The 18,987-nt window shown below is 34.1% G+C and overlaps 1 protein-coding gene across 2 annotated transcripts in view; it reads right to left on the bottom strand.

Annotated features, from left to right (window-relative positions):
* Window positions 1–353: 353 nt before the first annotated feature.
* The window catches only part of LOC149782017 (ubiquitin-conjugating enzyme E2 J2-like), a 60,346-nt gene continuing 41,712 nt past the window's right edge, over window positions 354–18,987 (bottom strand). For both annotated transcript variants that reach the window (XM_089933421.1, XM_089933420.1), the window contains exons 5-8: window positions 15,343–15,433; window positions 10,923–10,970; window positions 7,700–7,780; window positions 354–5,539 (exon numbers count right to left, since the gene is read on the bottom strand). In XM_089933421.1, coding sequence (XP_089789547.1) covers window positions 5,303–5,539; window positions 7,700–7,780; window positions 10,923–10,970; window positions 15,343–15,433 — 457 coding nt within the window. In that variant the 3' untranslated portion in view covers window positions 354–5,302. The remainder of the gene's footprint in view (window positions 5,540–7,699; window positions 7,781–10,922; window positions 10,971–15,342; window positions 15,434–18,987) is intronic.

The following is an 18,987-nucleotide window of genomic DNA, read 5'->3' as shown; positions in this document are numbered from 1 at the left end:
GGAACATATGAAGATCGCACAATCATGTTGCTACTCTTTATGAATAGATGGTCATATAAAATTGGTTTTCTTCACTAAAAGACTTCAGATGATAAAGTGTGACCCCGCTATAACACAGTAGTTGGGAGCCACAGAACCCAACATTGTTATAGACTGAACTGTGTTATAAGCAACCAGGACAGTTAGCTGAAGAAAATGATGCATGTATCCCAACAAATTTGAAATGTTGGGGGTGGGGGTGGGTAGGTAATAAATGGGGCGGTAAAATATGTGCTTCTTTGGCACAGTTACCATCTTAAATCGATGCATATTAAATGGGAAATACACTGGTAGTGAAAACAGATAAGGCATATATATTTTACTTTATTTAGAGAACCATAGATTGGTACATATACGTGTATAATGTTTAAATATACATGTCTTATGTATAGCATGAATAGAGTATCAACACCATGTACTCACCCACGATTTTCATCACATACATTGAATCCTCAATACAAGTAATTCCATCGAAAAAATCCACAGAGATTTAAAATATTCAATAATTTTGTCACAGGTCATATAGGTCTGAATTCAGTGGATAAACATGGTACAATCATGTAACAAATGATAAAGCACATTTACTTTTCAGTACGCCTCAAGTCAGTAAAAGTTAGTTTGTGTTTTAAGCCACCATTGGTAGCATTCGTAAGCACAAACTTTTACCTGCAAAAAGGAAACTTTCACAGCAGATTAAATGTGTTCCAGTCACATTGGAAAATCCAAAAATCCATCAGATTCCATTGCTTTTATTTAAGTTTGGTACTGACTTCTTTGAAGAAAAGTTCTGTTTTTATTGAAGATTATAGACAGCTTTCATTGATGAAATGTGCATGTACTAAAGAAGTCACCGCTAAAGGCCAGCTTTAGAGAACCAAACAAATGCCTGTTTCTTATTGTGGTGGCAACATCAAATAATTGTTTTGCATGATTGAGACTGATTTTTTTTCCCATTTGCTGAGTACGTTTTCATAACAGTCGGTGCTTCAAAGATAAAGTTTTCTTTGAAATTTCAGCAAACTATTTTACCTGGGTACATTTTTAAAAAAGGAATTGGCCGTTGTTTGGTCAATCATAGTTACAGTTCCTCCCTGTCTATTGAATAAACCAACAAGATTTTTTTTTTTTACATTTGTGGTTGCGGAGTGATGCTGCCTTCCCCTCAATTTAACAAAGGGTCAACGGACAATAGAGACACAGGTGTTCTGGACTGATGGCAAGGATTAGTACAGAACATGTGGGTGTTCTGAAGGATTTAATTGTGAGAGGAAAAAAGAGGAATTTTACATACCATCCACACACAAATGTCTATGTAAATATGTTAATTACTAGCAAGCGGCCAAAAATCTGATGAAAGATAGATTATGAGATAATGCCTCATTCGGTTGATCTCCGCTACCAGAAATGTCAACAACAACAAAAACCGGATCTCACAACATACAGTAATCATGCTTGATGTCAAAATAAGCGGATTATGATATAACAATGCACTGTTAAGATGGTTTGTCAATTTGTACAAAGAAATTGTTTATGTAACAATAGATAAATTTCAGTGCATTCTATATCAGGTTTGCGGCTTCCTTTCATGGGGCCTCTGAATTTCTCCCAAACCAATGGTTGTATATACAGTTTAAACAGCCAACAATGTCGCTATAAAAATAAAAAAAATCGCCAGATGTTATATTTTGCCGCCAATTAGGAAAATAAAATCACAGTTTGCGACATTGGCAAAGCCCTACATGATCCTAGAATAAACATTTTAGACTTTATTTTTCATACTTTTAAGAAGAAAAAATACATATAAAATTTCAGGAGCCACTCCATGATCATCTTGTATTATTCATGCGCACTCTCTTTCCCAAAATGATAATAAACTTTTTATGTTTTTTTTTGTACTATTTAAAGAGGGTTTTATTTTGTGTGGGAAAAATACATGTATATACAATTTTGGGAGCCACGCCACAACCATGTTATATTCGAATTTGCATCATAATGGAGAGTGCTATAGCGGGGTCACACTTTTACTAAAATAAGTAAACTTACAACATGAATTTTCACTAACCTGTTTAGCTTATTATGATCATTTATTATAACCGAAGAACTCCCAATAATGAATGATGTCTTCATTCTTTGACTAATTTGGGATGTTTTCTTTAATATGGTATTGGAGTGAAAAGTACTTGATGGCTTTTTTAGCCATAAATCTTGAGAGTTTCAGACTTGAAGCTGTCATGATCATTTGTCATGTTACAAGTTCCTCTAATAAGGCCAACACATAAAAAAAAAAATTAAGATTTTACATCCCATTTTAGACAGCAAGATCATGGAAACAAGTTCCTAACAAAAATTAAATGAAGACACACATTAACATGACACCCAAGTGGACGTGATATTCCTCATTTGGACAGTTGACATATGTCAACTTGTTAATACAATTTCACACACAAATTTTAGACAATATAGGGGAAAGAAATGCTTGGGGCATATAACTGCTATATTGTCTATTAATGTTAGTGTGATTTATCTTCTTTCTTAGCTCATATATAAGCACTTTCTCTGCATGAAAAGGACAAGTCATTTATGTCCCTGACCTCTCCTGGTCCAAAAGACTTGGTCTGATCCATAACTTAAGCCTTACAGTATGTGGATTATTTCTCTTTTTTTTTTGGAGTCAACATGAATTGCTGAGTCTCTTCTTTACACCCTGAAACCTCTACACCAGTGTCATATTTGATTGTGAACAGCATCATCTGTTTCAGCCTGAAAGGTGCTCAAGCTAGTAGACTTTTTGTCAAATTTGATCAATGTCTCTTAAGTGGTTTATCAGAAGAAGCAATTCATTGTTTTCTATTCTGAGTAACAGCAGCCATATTTGATAGCAGATCTGAATCTCATGGCATCAGTTGTACAAATTTAGCTTCTATGCAAGGATCCTTTCTGACAAAATTCTGTTAAATTCTGTTCAGCAGTTTTTGAGAAGAAGTCATTTACAGGTTATTCTATTTTCAGCAATTAGCGGTCATCTCTGAAGGTGGATCTAATTCATCTGTACAAATTTGTATTATCTGTACACATTTTTCTTCACAGTAAAGACAGTTGTTTTTTTAAGTAACAGCAAGCTGTTTTTCCTACAAGTAATATCTCCTCTGTGAATTGGAGTTTATACTGAAATGCCAGATCATTAAATGTAGAATGACATACAATGAAGAAACCCATTCCCCTAAATAAATTGATTTAAGATTCTTACACTGAATGCAAATAATATACAAATAATATAATACCTTTTAAAACATTGTGTATTTGTTGAAATCTTTAAAATATTATGGACAAGTTTCTCAGTGCAGTATGCATTTAAAATTAAGATAATTTGCTAAAAGTTGTGGTGAAATGTTGGAATTTTTTTTAGATTCCTTTAACAATTCCTATAGCAAAAATGTAAAAACAGTAACTCCTCAAAAAAAAAAGAACAAATGTTCCCAGAACATAATGTCAAAATATAAAGACTTTATTGCTTAAATCTACAGATCAAATATAAGTAATTTAAGATTGAAGGATGAGATACACATCAATAGGCAAAGCATTTCTATTTCTCTTAAATCTGCAAAAATGTGAGGTCTTGAAAAAACGAAAATTGTCTGGATTTTTACAATTTTTAATCCCAAATCTGTCTATTAATGAATTTCAGTGCACTGTCATGTCAAACAATTCTCTCTATAAAGGGCCATAATTCTTTCAAACATTTTATGGTAATAGCAATTTCATCCTCTAGTCTGTCTACCTGTCATGATATGTCAGTACAAAGTTGCCTAATTCTGCCATTTTATGAGCAGCATGTTGTTTTTTAAAACCAATACACTATCAAGATTGGCTTTTCAAAGATGAAAAGATGCCATTTAGATATATGAAGTTCCTTAGGAGTCATTAAGCTACAACAATACTGGGTGACAAGAATTTCCAGGAATTCAAGATAAGACAATTTCTTCCTTTAACTCTTGAGTGTTGAAACCATCTCTGATATTCTTCAGTGATAAAAAGATGGTCAAATTAGCTGCTGTGATGTACATATTGTATGTCTGCTTGGCACAATTTTCCTTTTAAACAAAGAATGCATCATTAGACATTCATTGGAGAAAACCTTGTGTCATAATTGCCATCCATTCTGTGGGAGTAGTGATAAGATTTTTAAGACTGTCATCATGGCAGCAATATAGCATTTATGACTGGCACCATTTTCATTGAGGACCAACTAGGTATCATAAGAAGTCTATTGCTGAAAACCCCTTGCTGATATAGCCATCCAATCTGGATAAGAGTAGAGACAACAATATTTTCAGAATATGACTTTCCATTCAGAAGCAGTAGCAATAACAAGATTTTCATGCTGGCTAGTGTGATAGCCATATTGGATGTCAGATCAGAACCATTTTCATTTAAGACTAACTAGACACTGCAATAAGTCTTCTGATCAAATTCCCATGTCAATAAGACTTTCTTTTCTAATACATGTGTAAAAACAAGATTTTTAAGATGGCTGCCATGGTGGTCATATTGGACATCAGACTGGCACCATTTTTTTTAGGACCAGCTAGGCAACATATGAAATCTTTTCATAAAAACCCCATTACTGTCCATTCATACAGGAGGAGTAGCAAAACAATATTTTCAAGATGGCTGCTGTGGTGGCCGTATTGGACATCAGATGAACACCATTCTTTCAGCACCAACAATTCATCACAAGAAGTCGTTCAATAAAAAACCTATGCTGACATGACCACTGGTGTAGTAGAAGAAGTGATAACAAGACCATCAATGTGGTTGCCATGATGACCATACTGGACATCACCCTTTTAATTTAGAACCAACTAGACTTCATAAAAAAGGTCTTACAGTAAAACCTTGTGTTGATATGACCATCCATTCAGGAGAAGTAGTGATAACAAGATGTTCAAGATGGCCACTCTGATGTTCATACTGGATGTCAAAGCAGCACCATTTTATTAGGACCAAATAGACCATGGAGTGAATGTGTGTGTGTGTGTATAGTCTCAAATAAATCCTTCAATTAGTTTAATAGGATTATCAGAAACAAATTTGTGTTTACTAACAACTGAAGGATGTTAGACAACAGATTATCCCATAAGCTCAAGCTCTCTCTCTCTATATATATATAAATAAAATGAGTTCCATAAATTTGTATGTTACACTAAAAATCTTTGCCTATCAAATAGTATCATCAAAATGTAGACACTCCAAGCCTGTTCTATCATTCTACTACACTTCTCAGTACAAATTTGACAGTATATGCAAAGACAGCAAACCCAATTATCACAAGGATATTAGCCAAAGCACTTCCAAATATCCCATTATTGTTCCCTTGTCCTTGAATGTGGTCCTGAGTTGAATTGGACAAGTTACTTATAGGTCTTTTGTTAACAGCATTGTTATTTGCTGATGATTCTCTCATTTCCTCCTCTCTTTTTTTCATTTCTTCCACGTATTTCTGAAATAAGATTGAGATTTAAAACAATTTTGCTACCATTTCAACCATTCACATATGAAGGTTGCCAATGATCTGCATCTCTCAGAATTAGCTTTAAATTTAAATATAAATTCTTCTTTTTAAAATCATTACCAAGTTGGATTTACTTATTATTCATAATGGTCATAGTACAATAACTTAAAGCAACTTAGAGTAATTGTGATGATGCAAGTAATTAGGTAGCTGCTGATGTGACAGAAACCAGAGCATTCCAAGAAAATAACCAAGTACAGGTCTCCCACATTATAATGCAGTTATTGGGGTCCAAAACAGCGATATATTGAGAATGGTGTTATATACAGAACCAAGTAATAGCAGAAATGATATAAAATTTGTAATAAAGATATAAGACTAAGTTTTATATTGTTGTTTTTTCAACTCATATGGTTATACATTGGTAAGATTTTAATCATCGAGGTTCATAGTGGTACTATGGTATATCTGAATATATATTATAATGGCAAGTGTTCTAACATGGCACAGCTGTACATGGGCAACTATTAACGCTCTGACATTGCCAGGTCAATGGATTGAACTCGGAACCACTGAGTCTTTTAACAAGTGTAATACTAATGGTTCTGTCCCTCTGAGCAAATGTCAAATCAAGTATTTAACAATAAAATGAAAGCATAAGAATTGCACAGTACAGACAGCTTTCAGTTAAATGCAGATTTTAATATCCTTTGCAAAATGTTATCTATCTTTTATGGTTCTACCATTAAAATTACCAGTGCTGTCATTGACTGAAATGTGAATTTTCTGCAAGAAGAAGAGAGCTGATTAATCTGGCTCACTGACAAATGAAATGTAAATTACAATCAAAGCCATTTAATTCTGCCTATTTTGATGAAATCCTGATAAATAAAAAGTAATAAATTTTTCTCCTCAATCTTCTTTTATATGTTTTATATTTTTCCACCATTAGTTTAAATCATTAAGTACAAAAACTTGCTTTACATGAACAGAAGTTTTGGTCTCATGGTCAATAATTAAGAAGTAAAATACTTAGATAATACACAAGATTGAGTTGTTTACCATGAGCATTAACTACCTGCATCAAAAAACTTAAAATTGCTATAAAAGACAATCATTTCATCATTTCTTAAGTTTAAGGCGTTTTATTAAATAAAAAAGATGCCAGTTTAAGTCAACATTTTTTTATCATGACACCAAATACAGAACGGAATAAAAAAAACATAAACTTAAATATAATGAAATTTTGGCTTTGGCAAACTGAAACTACTACTAAAAAGTCTTCAACTGTTACATAACATTAATTTCATTTGCATATCCATGGGCAATAAGTGAAGTTGTGTGAATTACAAATTATATTGCTCTTTTACAGGATTAAAGTTGCAAAGCATTATCATGTTCAAAAACCTGAAGTGTTTTTTTAACAAGACAGTTCCATTTCAATTATGAAACTAATTAAATATTAATTAATACTGATTAAAATTCTTTACATATCCTCCTCTCAAAATGTAATGCTTAATTAAATTGCATAACAAAGATATACAAACCCCTTTAAGAGTGAAATACAAATAATACAAACCATTTTCTCAATTCTCTTAAAAAATGTTTTAGTTGTATTTCCATGACTTACATTCATCAGTTTTCTTTTATTTTCATAGGCTTCTGGAAACCAGTAAATTTATTAACAGGATCAGTTTCAAACAAACAATTATATAGGTGTAATGGCCTATTATAATAGTGTCAAGGCACTTATAGGACTAGTCCTGAAAATGTGTTGTACTATTTATTATTATTATTATTATTATTGTTGTTGTTGTTGTTGTTGTCAGATTTCAAGGGAAGTAATAATGATTACTACAGTAAATACTTTTGATAAATCAACAACAAACTTATGTACCTGAATTATGCAGACAAAATGAATAAAGTTTTCTTAAGTGTTGATATGAACATTGGAATCTACAGATTTGCTCTGCATCCCTATTCATTTTAATAGTGCAGTGTATAAGATGCCCTAAATTTTCCCTAACAGGGGACATAATTCCACTAGTTATGGATTTTTATTTCTTCTTAAACTTCATGAAACTTATATTTTGCAAATGTAATATGCAACAATAACAACTTTTACTTTAGTGATTTAATAATGCATACCTCCACAACATCTGGGAATAATTCACAGAAAACCTTGTCACCCATGTTAAACTGTAAACTCTGGGCAGACAACTGTCTCTTCTGAAAATAAAGAGAAAGGAACACTGAATTATAAATTATAAATTTGTAATTAGCAGAGTTTCCCTAAATCAAGGGAGATAATTAAATTTTCAAAAATAACTTTTAATCAGTATAGTTTCCCAAAATGATTGAGAGAAAATTAAATGTGCAAAACTAACATTCATGGCTATTATTAACCAACTAACACAATATGAGTATAAAAAAAAAATCAAGAATGTGCTTTAAAAATTGGCAAATTTACACAACCAAAATAGTATAAGCTACAATTTTTTCTCCTCTAATAGTTTCTAATAAACACAGAAATCACACCAGTCAAAAATAAATTGTAAAAATGGTCCACAGACCATATTAATAGTGCAATATGGATATATCCATCATACCACATGCAAATTCATCATTTATCTATAATTTCCAAATAAAATACTCTTCATTTTCACCATGTAAACATTTTGAAGAAATCAATTTTTTAGTATCTTAATGAATTTAATATTTATTTTTAACTTATAAAAGTTAATTTGTTATGAAATTATCTCAATGGGTACTAGAATCATTAAAATTATTGAATTTATAACTAATTTGTATTCAACAGCAAATGAATGCCAAATTCCGTCATTCCTATTTATGTATTACAGTTTGTTTTTCATGTTTTTTTTTAAATAAAAAGACCACTTGAACCATATTTAAAACAGTATTCCATCTTTTACAACAAAGATTCCAAACTGAGGATTAGAATGTGTGAGCAGAATCTCTGCAAGCCTCATTTCTGTCCATAAATTCAGTGGAGTTCTTGTATCCTACATAAATTTAGACCCTAAAGTGGAGTTCCTGTATCCTACATAAATTCAGACCTTGAAGTGGAGTTCCTGTATTCTACATAAATTCAGACCCTGAAGTGGAGTTCCTGTATCCTACATAAATTCAGACCCTGAGGTGGAATTTCTCTATCTCAAACACATGCATATGATAGATTCTATTAACCAGACTACATCCACATTTTACATATTAAGTCCTTCATACAGTGCTTTTGTAAAATCTAAACATTCTTGTCAGACTGGAAAACATTACTGTCAAATTGTAATACATTCTTGTCAAACTAGAGCATATTCTTGTCAAATTGGAACACATTCTTGTCAGACTGGAACACATTATTGTCAAACTAGAACACATTCTTGTCAGACTATAACATTCTTGTCAAAAAAAACAATCTTGTCAAACTGGAACACATTCTTGTCAAACTAATACATTCTTGTCAAAAAAAACATTCTTGTCAAACTGAAGCACATTCTTGTCAAACTGGAACACATTCTTGTCAAATTGTAATACATTCTTGTCAAACTGGAACACAATGTCAAACTGGAACATGCTCATGTAAAACTTGAACAAATTCTTGTTAAACTAGAACACTTCTGCCAAACTATAACACATTTTTGTCAAACTAGAACATATTTTGTCAAACTAGAACACATTCTTGTCAAACTAGAACAATTTGTTAGACTGGTGGAACACATTCTTGTCAGACTAGAACACATTCTTGGCAGACTGAAACACATTCTTGGCAAACCAGAACAGTCAGACTGGAACACACTCTTGTCAAACCAGAACACAACCTTGTCAAACTAGAACATATTCTTGTCAGAAAAACACATTCTTGTCAAACTAGAAGACAGTCTTGTCAAACTGGAACAAATTTTGGTAAAATTCACTAATCTGAACAAACTAAAGATAAATAATGAGCAGAACACCAGCTGACCTTGGCGACAGAAAAAAAAACCATCTGGAGACTATCACCTCAAACCTGTTGAGTATAGAATATTTCAGAAAAAGCAAAGTCTTGAATCTTACAACTGAGGTGGCGCCCTACAGTTCCACATTTTGCATAGGGTTAGAATTTTAAAGAAGAATTTCCACAGGTTTCCTCACTGGTGATACTGGCTATTTAAAAAAGACCTTGTATATCTTAGGTATAATTCAAAGAACCCTTAATTCCCTTTATTTTGGTGTATGATCGATGGGTGTAATATGGGTTATAGAGTATATAGCTTGGCCTTACTCCAGATGTGCACCTTTCAAAAAAGTGCTAGCTCCACTTGGTTATTTTCACTTCCTGAACTTCAGAGGTAAATTGTATAAAAAAGAGCTGATAACCTTTTTTTATATATTTGGTAATTCATTCATTGCACTTTCAGAAGCTGGTATTGTCTAGTCTGGCAAAATTCATTTTCCCTATTTTAATAGCTGCTATGGATAGTATACTTTAGACTAATTCATACTGATTTTTTTAGCACAAGGGAGCAGTCATTTTAGTAAGCAGTGTGCTTAAACCATGTACAATTTCCAAAAGCACAATATCCAAAGAAATATTATCCACATTACATTAATGTAGCATAGAGGTATGCCAACATTCTCTCCACTGTGCATGTTTTAAATGCAAACAACTTCACCTTACATACATCATTCTCTCAAAATTACATAATAACTGGTGAGCAACCCTGAACAGCTCTCTGAACAAATGACATGTTCCTATGCTAAAAATAACAGAAGAGTCTGCATGTATATATACTGTTGCTGCCGAACTATCCCTACATGGTCATATATTGTCTCTTCCTGCTGAATTATCATAACATGGCCACAGGTTGTCTGTTGCATAGTGTGATTTTAACTAGAATTTGACAGAGTACAGGGTTTATGCAGTACCAGCAGTGCTTTATAGTTGTAATATTTTCAAATAGCAAACATCAGGCTATTTTTGATGTCCACTAGCAAAAACTAAAAACTGAGCAAAAAAATATCACTAGCAAAACATTTCAGGTTAATTTTTATTCAGCTAGCAATTTACTGGCATACTAGAATTTTAAATGCTAGCTTTCTAGCAATAATTCCAAGTTCTGCAATAACATACAAACCATCTATGGGATAATAAAAATGCATAGCACCTACTTAAGACTGATTCTGATACTGACTAAAGCATACAAGTGCACAGCCAGTGGTGAAAAGGAAGTGAGTTATTTCCTTAGCAGAGAAGATTGTGATGTCATCCTCAGTACAAATAGATAGTAGTTTCTTGTCAAAAGGTGTTTAAATCTGACAGGTGTTACTCAATTTGCAGATATGACCCATTGCAAGCAAATAAATTTGAACATACTGTCAAATCGGAGGTCTCTAAACTCCCCAAGGTAGGACTCTTCTCCAACTGCAAATATATAAAAGATAAATAAAAATTGTTTCTTTTGACTATAAAAATAAAATATCACTTAATTACTAAAATGTTCTGATTTTAACACCCTTTTATTCAGTACCTTCTTTAATACAATACAGCCCTCCGAGAAGAGCCAAGGTTGCTCGCTGACTAGTCTCCTGGATTCACAAACAAACCTCTTTGAGTTTGAATTCTAACAGTGGATCAATCTAGGTTGACTACTGCAATATGTGGCACCCCGTCATAAGCGTGCAGGTCAAATGCATGCCCATCAAATGTACACTGTCAAAAGTTCGCAGCATAAACTGTAATCTTATTATGATTCTGACTGATAAATGTCTCATTTCGAATGAAATAAACTAATAGTTTGAATCACTGTTTCCAGTGAGCAGACATCAAAGTGTGTACACTCTTAATATTGAGTAGAAATAAAGTACTGGTTTCAATCACTGAAACAATCACATTGAGCAGACATCAAGTTGCGTATTTACGCAGTATAAGCCTAGAAAACTATAAATACCAAATTCTTTTTGTAAAAATTTAAACATCATATCTAAACATGGAAAAGACTGAGTCCCAGAAGGAGAAAGAGCATATAATAACTGATGGATATTGATACAGAAAAGACTGAATAAATGCAGATGGCAGTGCATCGTGGAACCCCATGTGCTGTAAACATGATTGTAAAGGGCGAATTAAGGTGATCGCAGTGGACACAAGCATTGTGCTTTCTGAGCATAACCATGCTCCAAATCTGGAGAGCAACGAAGTGAAGAAGACCATAGCAGATATCCGTCATAGAGCAATGACCACGTATGCTGAGCGCTTTTGTTGGCACACTTTTGTCTTGCATGCTTTTCTCTGTGCGCTTTTGACCTGCATGCTAATGACGGGATACTGTGGTATGTCCATTAGCAGGGCTCTTTCCTGCCAGCTGTTTTGATACTAAAATAATCTGCTTGTAAACACTGTATAATATGAGTGACAAATATTTCGATTACACATACAATCAGCCTTCTAATTACTGACTGGCTGCCAGCTACATTACCAACTACCTTAGCAGCTATGCCATCTATTTTTTTAATATATTTCTGTTATTATTTTTGCAGTTGCAATGTCTCTAAAGGCAACAAACCTTCTATTTTTCAGTTTCAACCAGCTATTATAAAAGAATACAAGAAGCAGAGATGTCAAAATTTTGGGAAATTTCTAGCGGGTACCCGTCAATCCTAACGATCGGATGTATGGGTACCCAATCAAAAAGAAATTGTATTAAATGTGAACCTGAACAGCTTTTTGTAGGTTCTTACATGCCAACCCACCAAGTGAGGTATAAGCCTAATTTACTACTAAGATAAGTGGCTAAAAACCATAACCTGAGCATAAAAAGAGCAATCTATACATGCCAAAATTATAGAAATCTGTATGGAAAATGTACCTATTTATTTAACGTACATTTATTTTTGCTACTTTTCTGAATCTGCAGTTAAAATTTTTGTCACAAATCAGCTAAATCCATGCAGATAAGTAGTTAATACAAGAGTACAGATGCAAAAGAAATTGATAAAGTATTTATTCATAATACTCACTTTAACTAGTCTACATGTCTACAGTAACCTTTGCGAATAGTTGTAAAGTCCACAAATGATGACTGTAGTATCCTTGACCTGCCATTTTTCATTCCTTAACGATGGTCCGGTGCAACATGTTTTTAAGTTTAACAAAACCCCTCTCTTCTAACATTTTTTAGTCATATAACATCCAAGTCATATCAATACAGCCCGATTATTTTAATGATATCTGGCACCATTTATTTTCAGTTTAGACTGCATGTTATGGGAAACAAGTTTTTGTGTTGCCTTTGCTGTTACAAAAATATCTGTTGGGTTTCCTGCTAATAAAAAGAGGTCCAGTAAATGAACATGTGAACAGCGACCCTGACTCTAACAGCTAATACTTGTTCCAGGGCCACAAACTTGAGGCAAAAATGGCATTAATTAAACCAGACATTTATATTGTGCTTTCTTTTATTTGAATTGTATGTATTTAAATGTTATTTTGTCAAATATTTCTTAATCAGTACTTACTGTCACTGTCAACAAAAGGTACTGACCTAGTGAATGTCATCAGGATCTCAAACAAGTGTGTTAAAGTTGCAAGAAAAATGGGACATGAACCATGGACAGGCATAAAGTTAGGATGGTCTAGCTTTAAATATCATCTCTGATTCTTAAAAAGGTCATGCAAGAAAGGAGAGAAGTTTCCTCCCTTGTATAATTATACAGTAAATGTATGACAAGTAAATTGTAAGCAACCATACGAGCCCCTATGATGATTAATAAATGTGCACACCACACAAGGCTCGAACTGTAATTGTTATTCTGTGTCTCAACCTGAACTTGGAAAATGTTTTTTTAAACGGGTACCCAGTTGTTATTACCCAGGTTATTATCAACGGACAGGTCCCTTATGATCACAAACAAATAAACAAATAAATGTAATCATGATTATATGTAGTGTAGAATACAGAACACTAAACTCTTTATTAATTTTGCACAAAATCCATTAGAACTGGGTATTAGCAATTATACCAATAGATGGCTTTTATCCATCGCCATTGCAGATTGTTATCCATTACAATAGGGACTCTTATACATTACAATAGGGACTCTTATACATTATAATAGAGGCTGCTATACATTACAATATGGGGTTGTTATACATTAAAATAGGGTGTTGTTATCCATTACAATTGGGAGGTTGTTATTCATTACAATAGGGAGTTGTTATCCATTACAATAGGGGATTGTTATCCACTGCAATTGGGAGGTTGTTATCCATTACAACTGAGAAGTTATTATCCATTACAATAGGGGGTTGTTATCTATTACAATGAGGGTTGTTATCCACTACAATAGGGAGTTGTTATCCATTACAATTGGGAGGTTGTTATCCAGTACAATAGGGAGTTGTTATCCATTACAATGGGGATTGTTATCCATTACAATAGGGGATTGTTAACCCTAAAAATATGAGAGCTGTTACAGTACATGTAGTACACCATGTGAATATTATCTTGTTCTAAAATGATTCAAGCTTTAATAGTACACCCAAGAAAAGTTAATATCCATATTTTTCCATGATAATTTCATTCACATGAGTTTTCAACAAAACCTATACTAATCAGTTTACCATTTTCTATCCAAAAAACAAAAAACAAAAAATGGGTCCCATGCATACTGTTAGACTCGAACCAAGTTTTCAATTATTTTATGAAGTGAATGTGAATATTAATAAACCAGTCTGTGATATAGCCAAATTAGCAATTAGCTGCCAATGTAAACATTGCTTGAACTGACAAATACTTTAAAGCCATACTAACTCACATATCTATAAAGATATTACTTCAAGAATACAAGACAGTAACGTAAGCACTTGACATATGTCTTCTTTATTCTTCAAAAAGAACCATATAAATAAACTTACCATGGAGCAATGCTAACAGTGTGTGATTTAGATTTTTAACATAGCTTTAACAATTTTCCAGTCATATTGCTATGATGTCTGCAGTATTGCAGTTTAAAGTGATGCCTAGCTCTGGGGCATCATGCCGCAGACATGTAGCATGATGACACCAGGCCAACCCGTCCTAGCACTAACCTCTTAATGCTAAGTGCCTAGCGAGGCAGCTGTTAGTACCATTCTCAGAAGTTTTTGGTATGACATGGCCGTGGTTCTAACCCACGACCTCCCGCATCCAGGGCGGACGCTCTAACCACTAGGCCACCTGAGCAATCACAATGCTAACACATGTATTGGCTAATCTTGAGCAAACAATAAGGCTATTCCAGAAATATATGTTGCCTACACACATCACCCATCAAAGTTTAAATGAGAATACCTCAAAGAAATCCAATAAATCTGAAAATAACCACCACAGTTATTCAATCTACCAACTGAACTTTCCTCTCTTCTGTTATATCTGGAACAGATTTTAGAAAATGGTATGTAGTAACAGTCCCATGTGAACCATTTCCTGATGTATACACTCACCCTACCCCCTTGAAAAATAACATCCCCCATTCAGGTGGTCAAATAACCATTTCCTACCACGATACACACACACACACACACACACACACAAACAGATAGATAAAAGCAATTACTATATCGAACTAGCTCTGACTACTAAATTTTCATGAAACTAAGCCAATTTATGTAAAGACAAAAAGAAAAAAAAAAACATTCTGAATAATTTTCCATGCATACTTCCCTGCAAGTTCAGTATTGTAATGTTCACTCCATGGATTAAAAGATCAAGTCAAAGGAAAGGTACTCCAAAAGTCTATTTGAATTAATTTCTTACCATAAAACTAAGAAGACCAGTCAGAATAGTGGACACAGACCAAGCAGGGTTCCAGGTGTCTGGGTGAAAGTCACTTATAGAAAGGCACAGTCTGAAAAAATACACAAAAAAATGTAAAAGCTACAGGCTGTATACTAATTTAATAAACATTTAATAACAACTTTCAATTCTCCTGCTCTATATCTTGGAATTGCATTATAAAAGTTATCAAGAAAAGGCCACTCCATCTCTGCATTGCAAAACAGTCATGTGTGTGATTTTGATTTTTAATGTAGCTTTAAGAATTTTTCAGTCATATTGCTATAATGTCTGCAGTATGACAGTTTATAGTGATGTCTAGCACTGTAGCATCATGCCGCAGACATGTAGCATGATGTCCCACCCAGAAACATTATCCTGACAACAGGCTGACTAGTCCTAACACTAACCTCTTAATGCTGAGCGCCAAGTGAGGCAGCTGTTAGTACCATTTTTGTAAGTCTTTGGTATGACTTGGCCAGGGATCGAACCCAAGATCTTCCGCTTCTGAGGCGGAAGCTCTAACCACTAGGCCACAGGAGCGGTTAAACAGTCATGAAATTGATGAAAGAATCATTTTCCCAGCATTAATCATAGTGCTTCAATACTTTGTTAGTCATACCCATGCATTTGTGTCAAATTCTAAATATTTATTTGGAGAGAGAGAGAGAAAAAGAGCGAGACAAAGATAACATAGTGATGCATGACAATACTAAGACTTTATGAGTTTTTACACTTTGTAAATTTTGTTAAATAGTAAACCTTAAAGGAAGAAATAATTATTATCATTATTATTATTATTAGTAGTAGTAGTAGTAGCAGTAGTGCTTAAAATGATTTATCAGCTGATTTGTTCACTGAAATATGAGAGTAGTTTCATTCATATACTACAATGTGAAATGACCTCTTACAAATATCTGTCATATGCACATCATTTGATGATGACTATACCAAGGACCAAAATTTCACAGCAATTTATAACACACAAAAATCCTGTGTGACAAGTTGTCTTTGTGAGATTCTATCTTGTATTGCCTTCAGCTGCAGGACAAAAGGGCAATAATTCTAAAACAAATTGTAAAAGCAGTCATTTGTTGAAGTGAACATATTTAGATGGTGAACATAAATTTTACAAAGTTTTGTGGTGATGTACTGAAACCATGAGACTGGCTGTATTCACAATATCCAGTCATTCACAACATCCAGCTCAAAGTAAAAATGAGCAAAAATTCAAACAAAATTTAACAGGCTCATAGTTTTTTCTTGATATGCACATCTTCAGATGAAGACCAACATTTATGAAGTTAAATAGTCATAGACTGAAAACACCGAGACTAGCTGAGCTCACAAGAATTTCTCAAGAACAGCATTAACTTACATCAACAAGAGCAATAACTTGCACGAACAAAGTGATTTGCCGATATGCATATCATCAGATAATGGCCACAATATCTGCCAGGTTTCATGGCAGTCAATAAATAACTACAGGACTGTTGCATTCACAAGACTGTGTGAGATGGACAGAAGATGGACACAAGGATTTCTGTAGACCCCTGCATCTACAGCGGCATAGATATAAAATGTGCAACAATTTCAAAGGTGCTTAACTGCATAAAGCTGGCAATATACCTGACAAGGCTGTCAATATTTGTCAGCTGACAATATACCTAACAAAGCTGGCAATGTACCTAACAAGGACAAGGCTTGCAATATACCTGACAAGGTTGAGAATGCATATCAAATATTTCCCAAGGTAAAAGACAAATATTTTATTACAAATGAAAACAAATGGTTGTAACACTATCAAAAGGTTTCAGACAAAACCCATAAAAAGACATCTAGATCAATGAAACAATTTTCACCCCAACTATATCAGAAGATCTTGAAAGATGGCTGCTAGTGCCTAACTGGGTTGAAGCAGCTGTTCCGTTTTTTTGTGCCAATTTTCATGATATATGTGCTTGTTGTCTGTCTTCGTCTACATCATTGTGTTCATCATGCATTGGCTGTTCTGTTCGTAAGTATTTCTTCATCTCCTTTTTGGGAAATGAGAACAATTAGACTATTTCTCAGCTGTCTTGCTCCACTGCTACAATGTCCTTTGTTGTTGAACAAACCGCCATCACGTGATACTGACCAGTCCACCCGTTTATGCTATGATGGACCCTCATTAATTGCTTTAAATGACCACTCCTTGGCTCCCCACACTAGATTGTGCACTAGACTAAATGAACTGGGACTACATTCATCATTACTTAAATGTAAACGGAAGTGAAAAAAGAAATTCAAATCCCTATTAAATCATCAACCTTTATGTCAACTATCCAAGAGATACTGCGTATTGCATTATTCAATGCCCAATCAGTAGGACCACTGGAAAAGCGCACTGAAATAGTTCATTTTTATCAACCAAGTGCATGGATGTAACACCCACTGGTTACTCCTTCAAGTCATTCCCACGCCACTCACATGGAGGTGGAATTGCTGTCATCGCAAAGAACTCCATGATTAAACATGTTAACCACACCACAACCTTCAATTTCTACCACACATCGTTTTGAACTAGTCCAAATCACAAAGGTTAGTCTATTTTTTCTGCCTCTACCACCCTCCTACTAGTAGAAAAAAACAAGCTGACTGAATCTCTCCTATTGGAGCAGTTTCCAAATCTCCTGGAGTATGAAAATTCAATAGATGCCAACCTGATTATCCTTGGAGATTTCAACTTTCACTTTGTCTGTCCTGGAAACCCATACACATCAAAACTCCTAGATTCCATTCATGTTTTCCACCTCAAACAGTCAGTTAACAAACCCAACCATAAACATGGACACATTTTAGACTGGATTCTTCATAGAGTGGATGATAATATTCTACAGTCCTCCCTGGTATCCCAGGAACTTGCATCAGATCACCTCTGCATTATATGCCATCTTGATGTATCAGTCCCAAACCCTAAACCTTTATTTGCTATTAAAAGAAACCTCCGTATGATAAATAGAACCAAACTAATGCACAACATCCAAACAAATCTAACAACTTGCTTACCTCCTACGGCAGAACAACTCGATAACTGCCTATTGTTGATTGCATGACAAACATGCCCCAGCTACTACGCGCAGAGTATCAATTCAAAAGTGTTCTCCATGGTATAGCAGTGTTAGGGACCAGCTTTGCACTGCTAAAAGAGATTGCCGTAAAGCTGAGAGGCTTTGGCTTTCCACCAGACTCACTATTCATAAGCAAATCTACGAAGCTGCTAAGAAGAACGTCACAAACATGTTTATCAAGCAAATAAAAAATGTTTTCTCCCGTGGAATCTACTGTTAATTCTGGTAATAAAAGAAGAGCACTCTAACTTTGCCCTTTTTGTTGTCAAAGTCTCTTACACAGACTGGGTACAACATTTTGTCATCATAATCACTTTTCTTGTCTGTTGCAATACTAAATGGCTCAAATTTTCATGACTTCTGCAATTTTAAGCGAATTATCTTCTGCTAAACACCTAACAATATTAGATGATTTTGTTCTTGCAGATGCATATTTTCTGCAATTTTGGAATCAGGAAACATCTGTTTGAACAAAGGACCAACATAGTCTTCTACTGCTAAGGGTAGTCCGTGTTCT

Source organism: Sinohyriopsis cumingii, chromosome 15 (genome assembly GCF_028554795.1).
Source record: "Sinohyriopsis cumingii isolate HCF-2022 chromosome 15, ASM2855479v2, whole genome shotgun sequence".
NCBI lineage: Eukaryota > Metazoa > Mollusca > Bivalvia > Unionida > Unionidae > Sinohyriopsis > Sinohyriopsis cumingii.
This window is presented reverse-complemented; position numbering and strand designations above follow the sequence as displayed.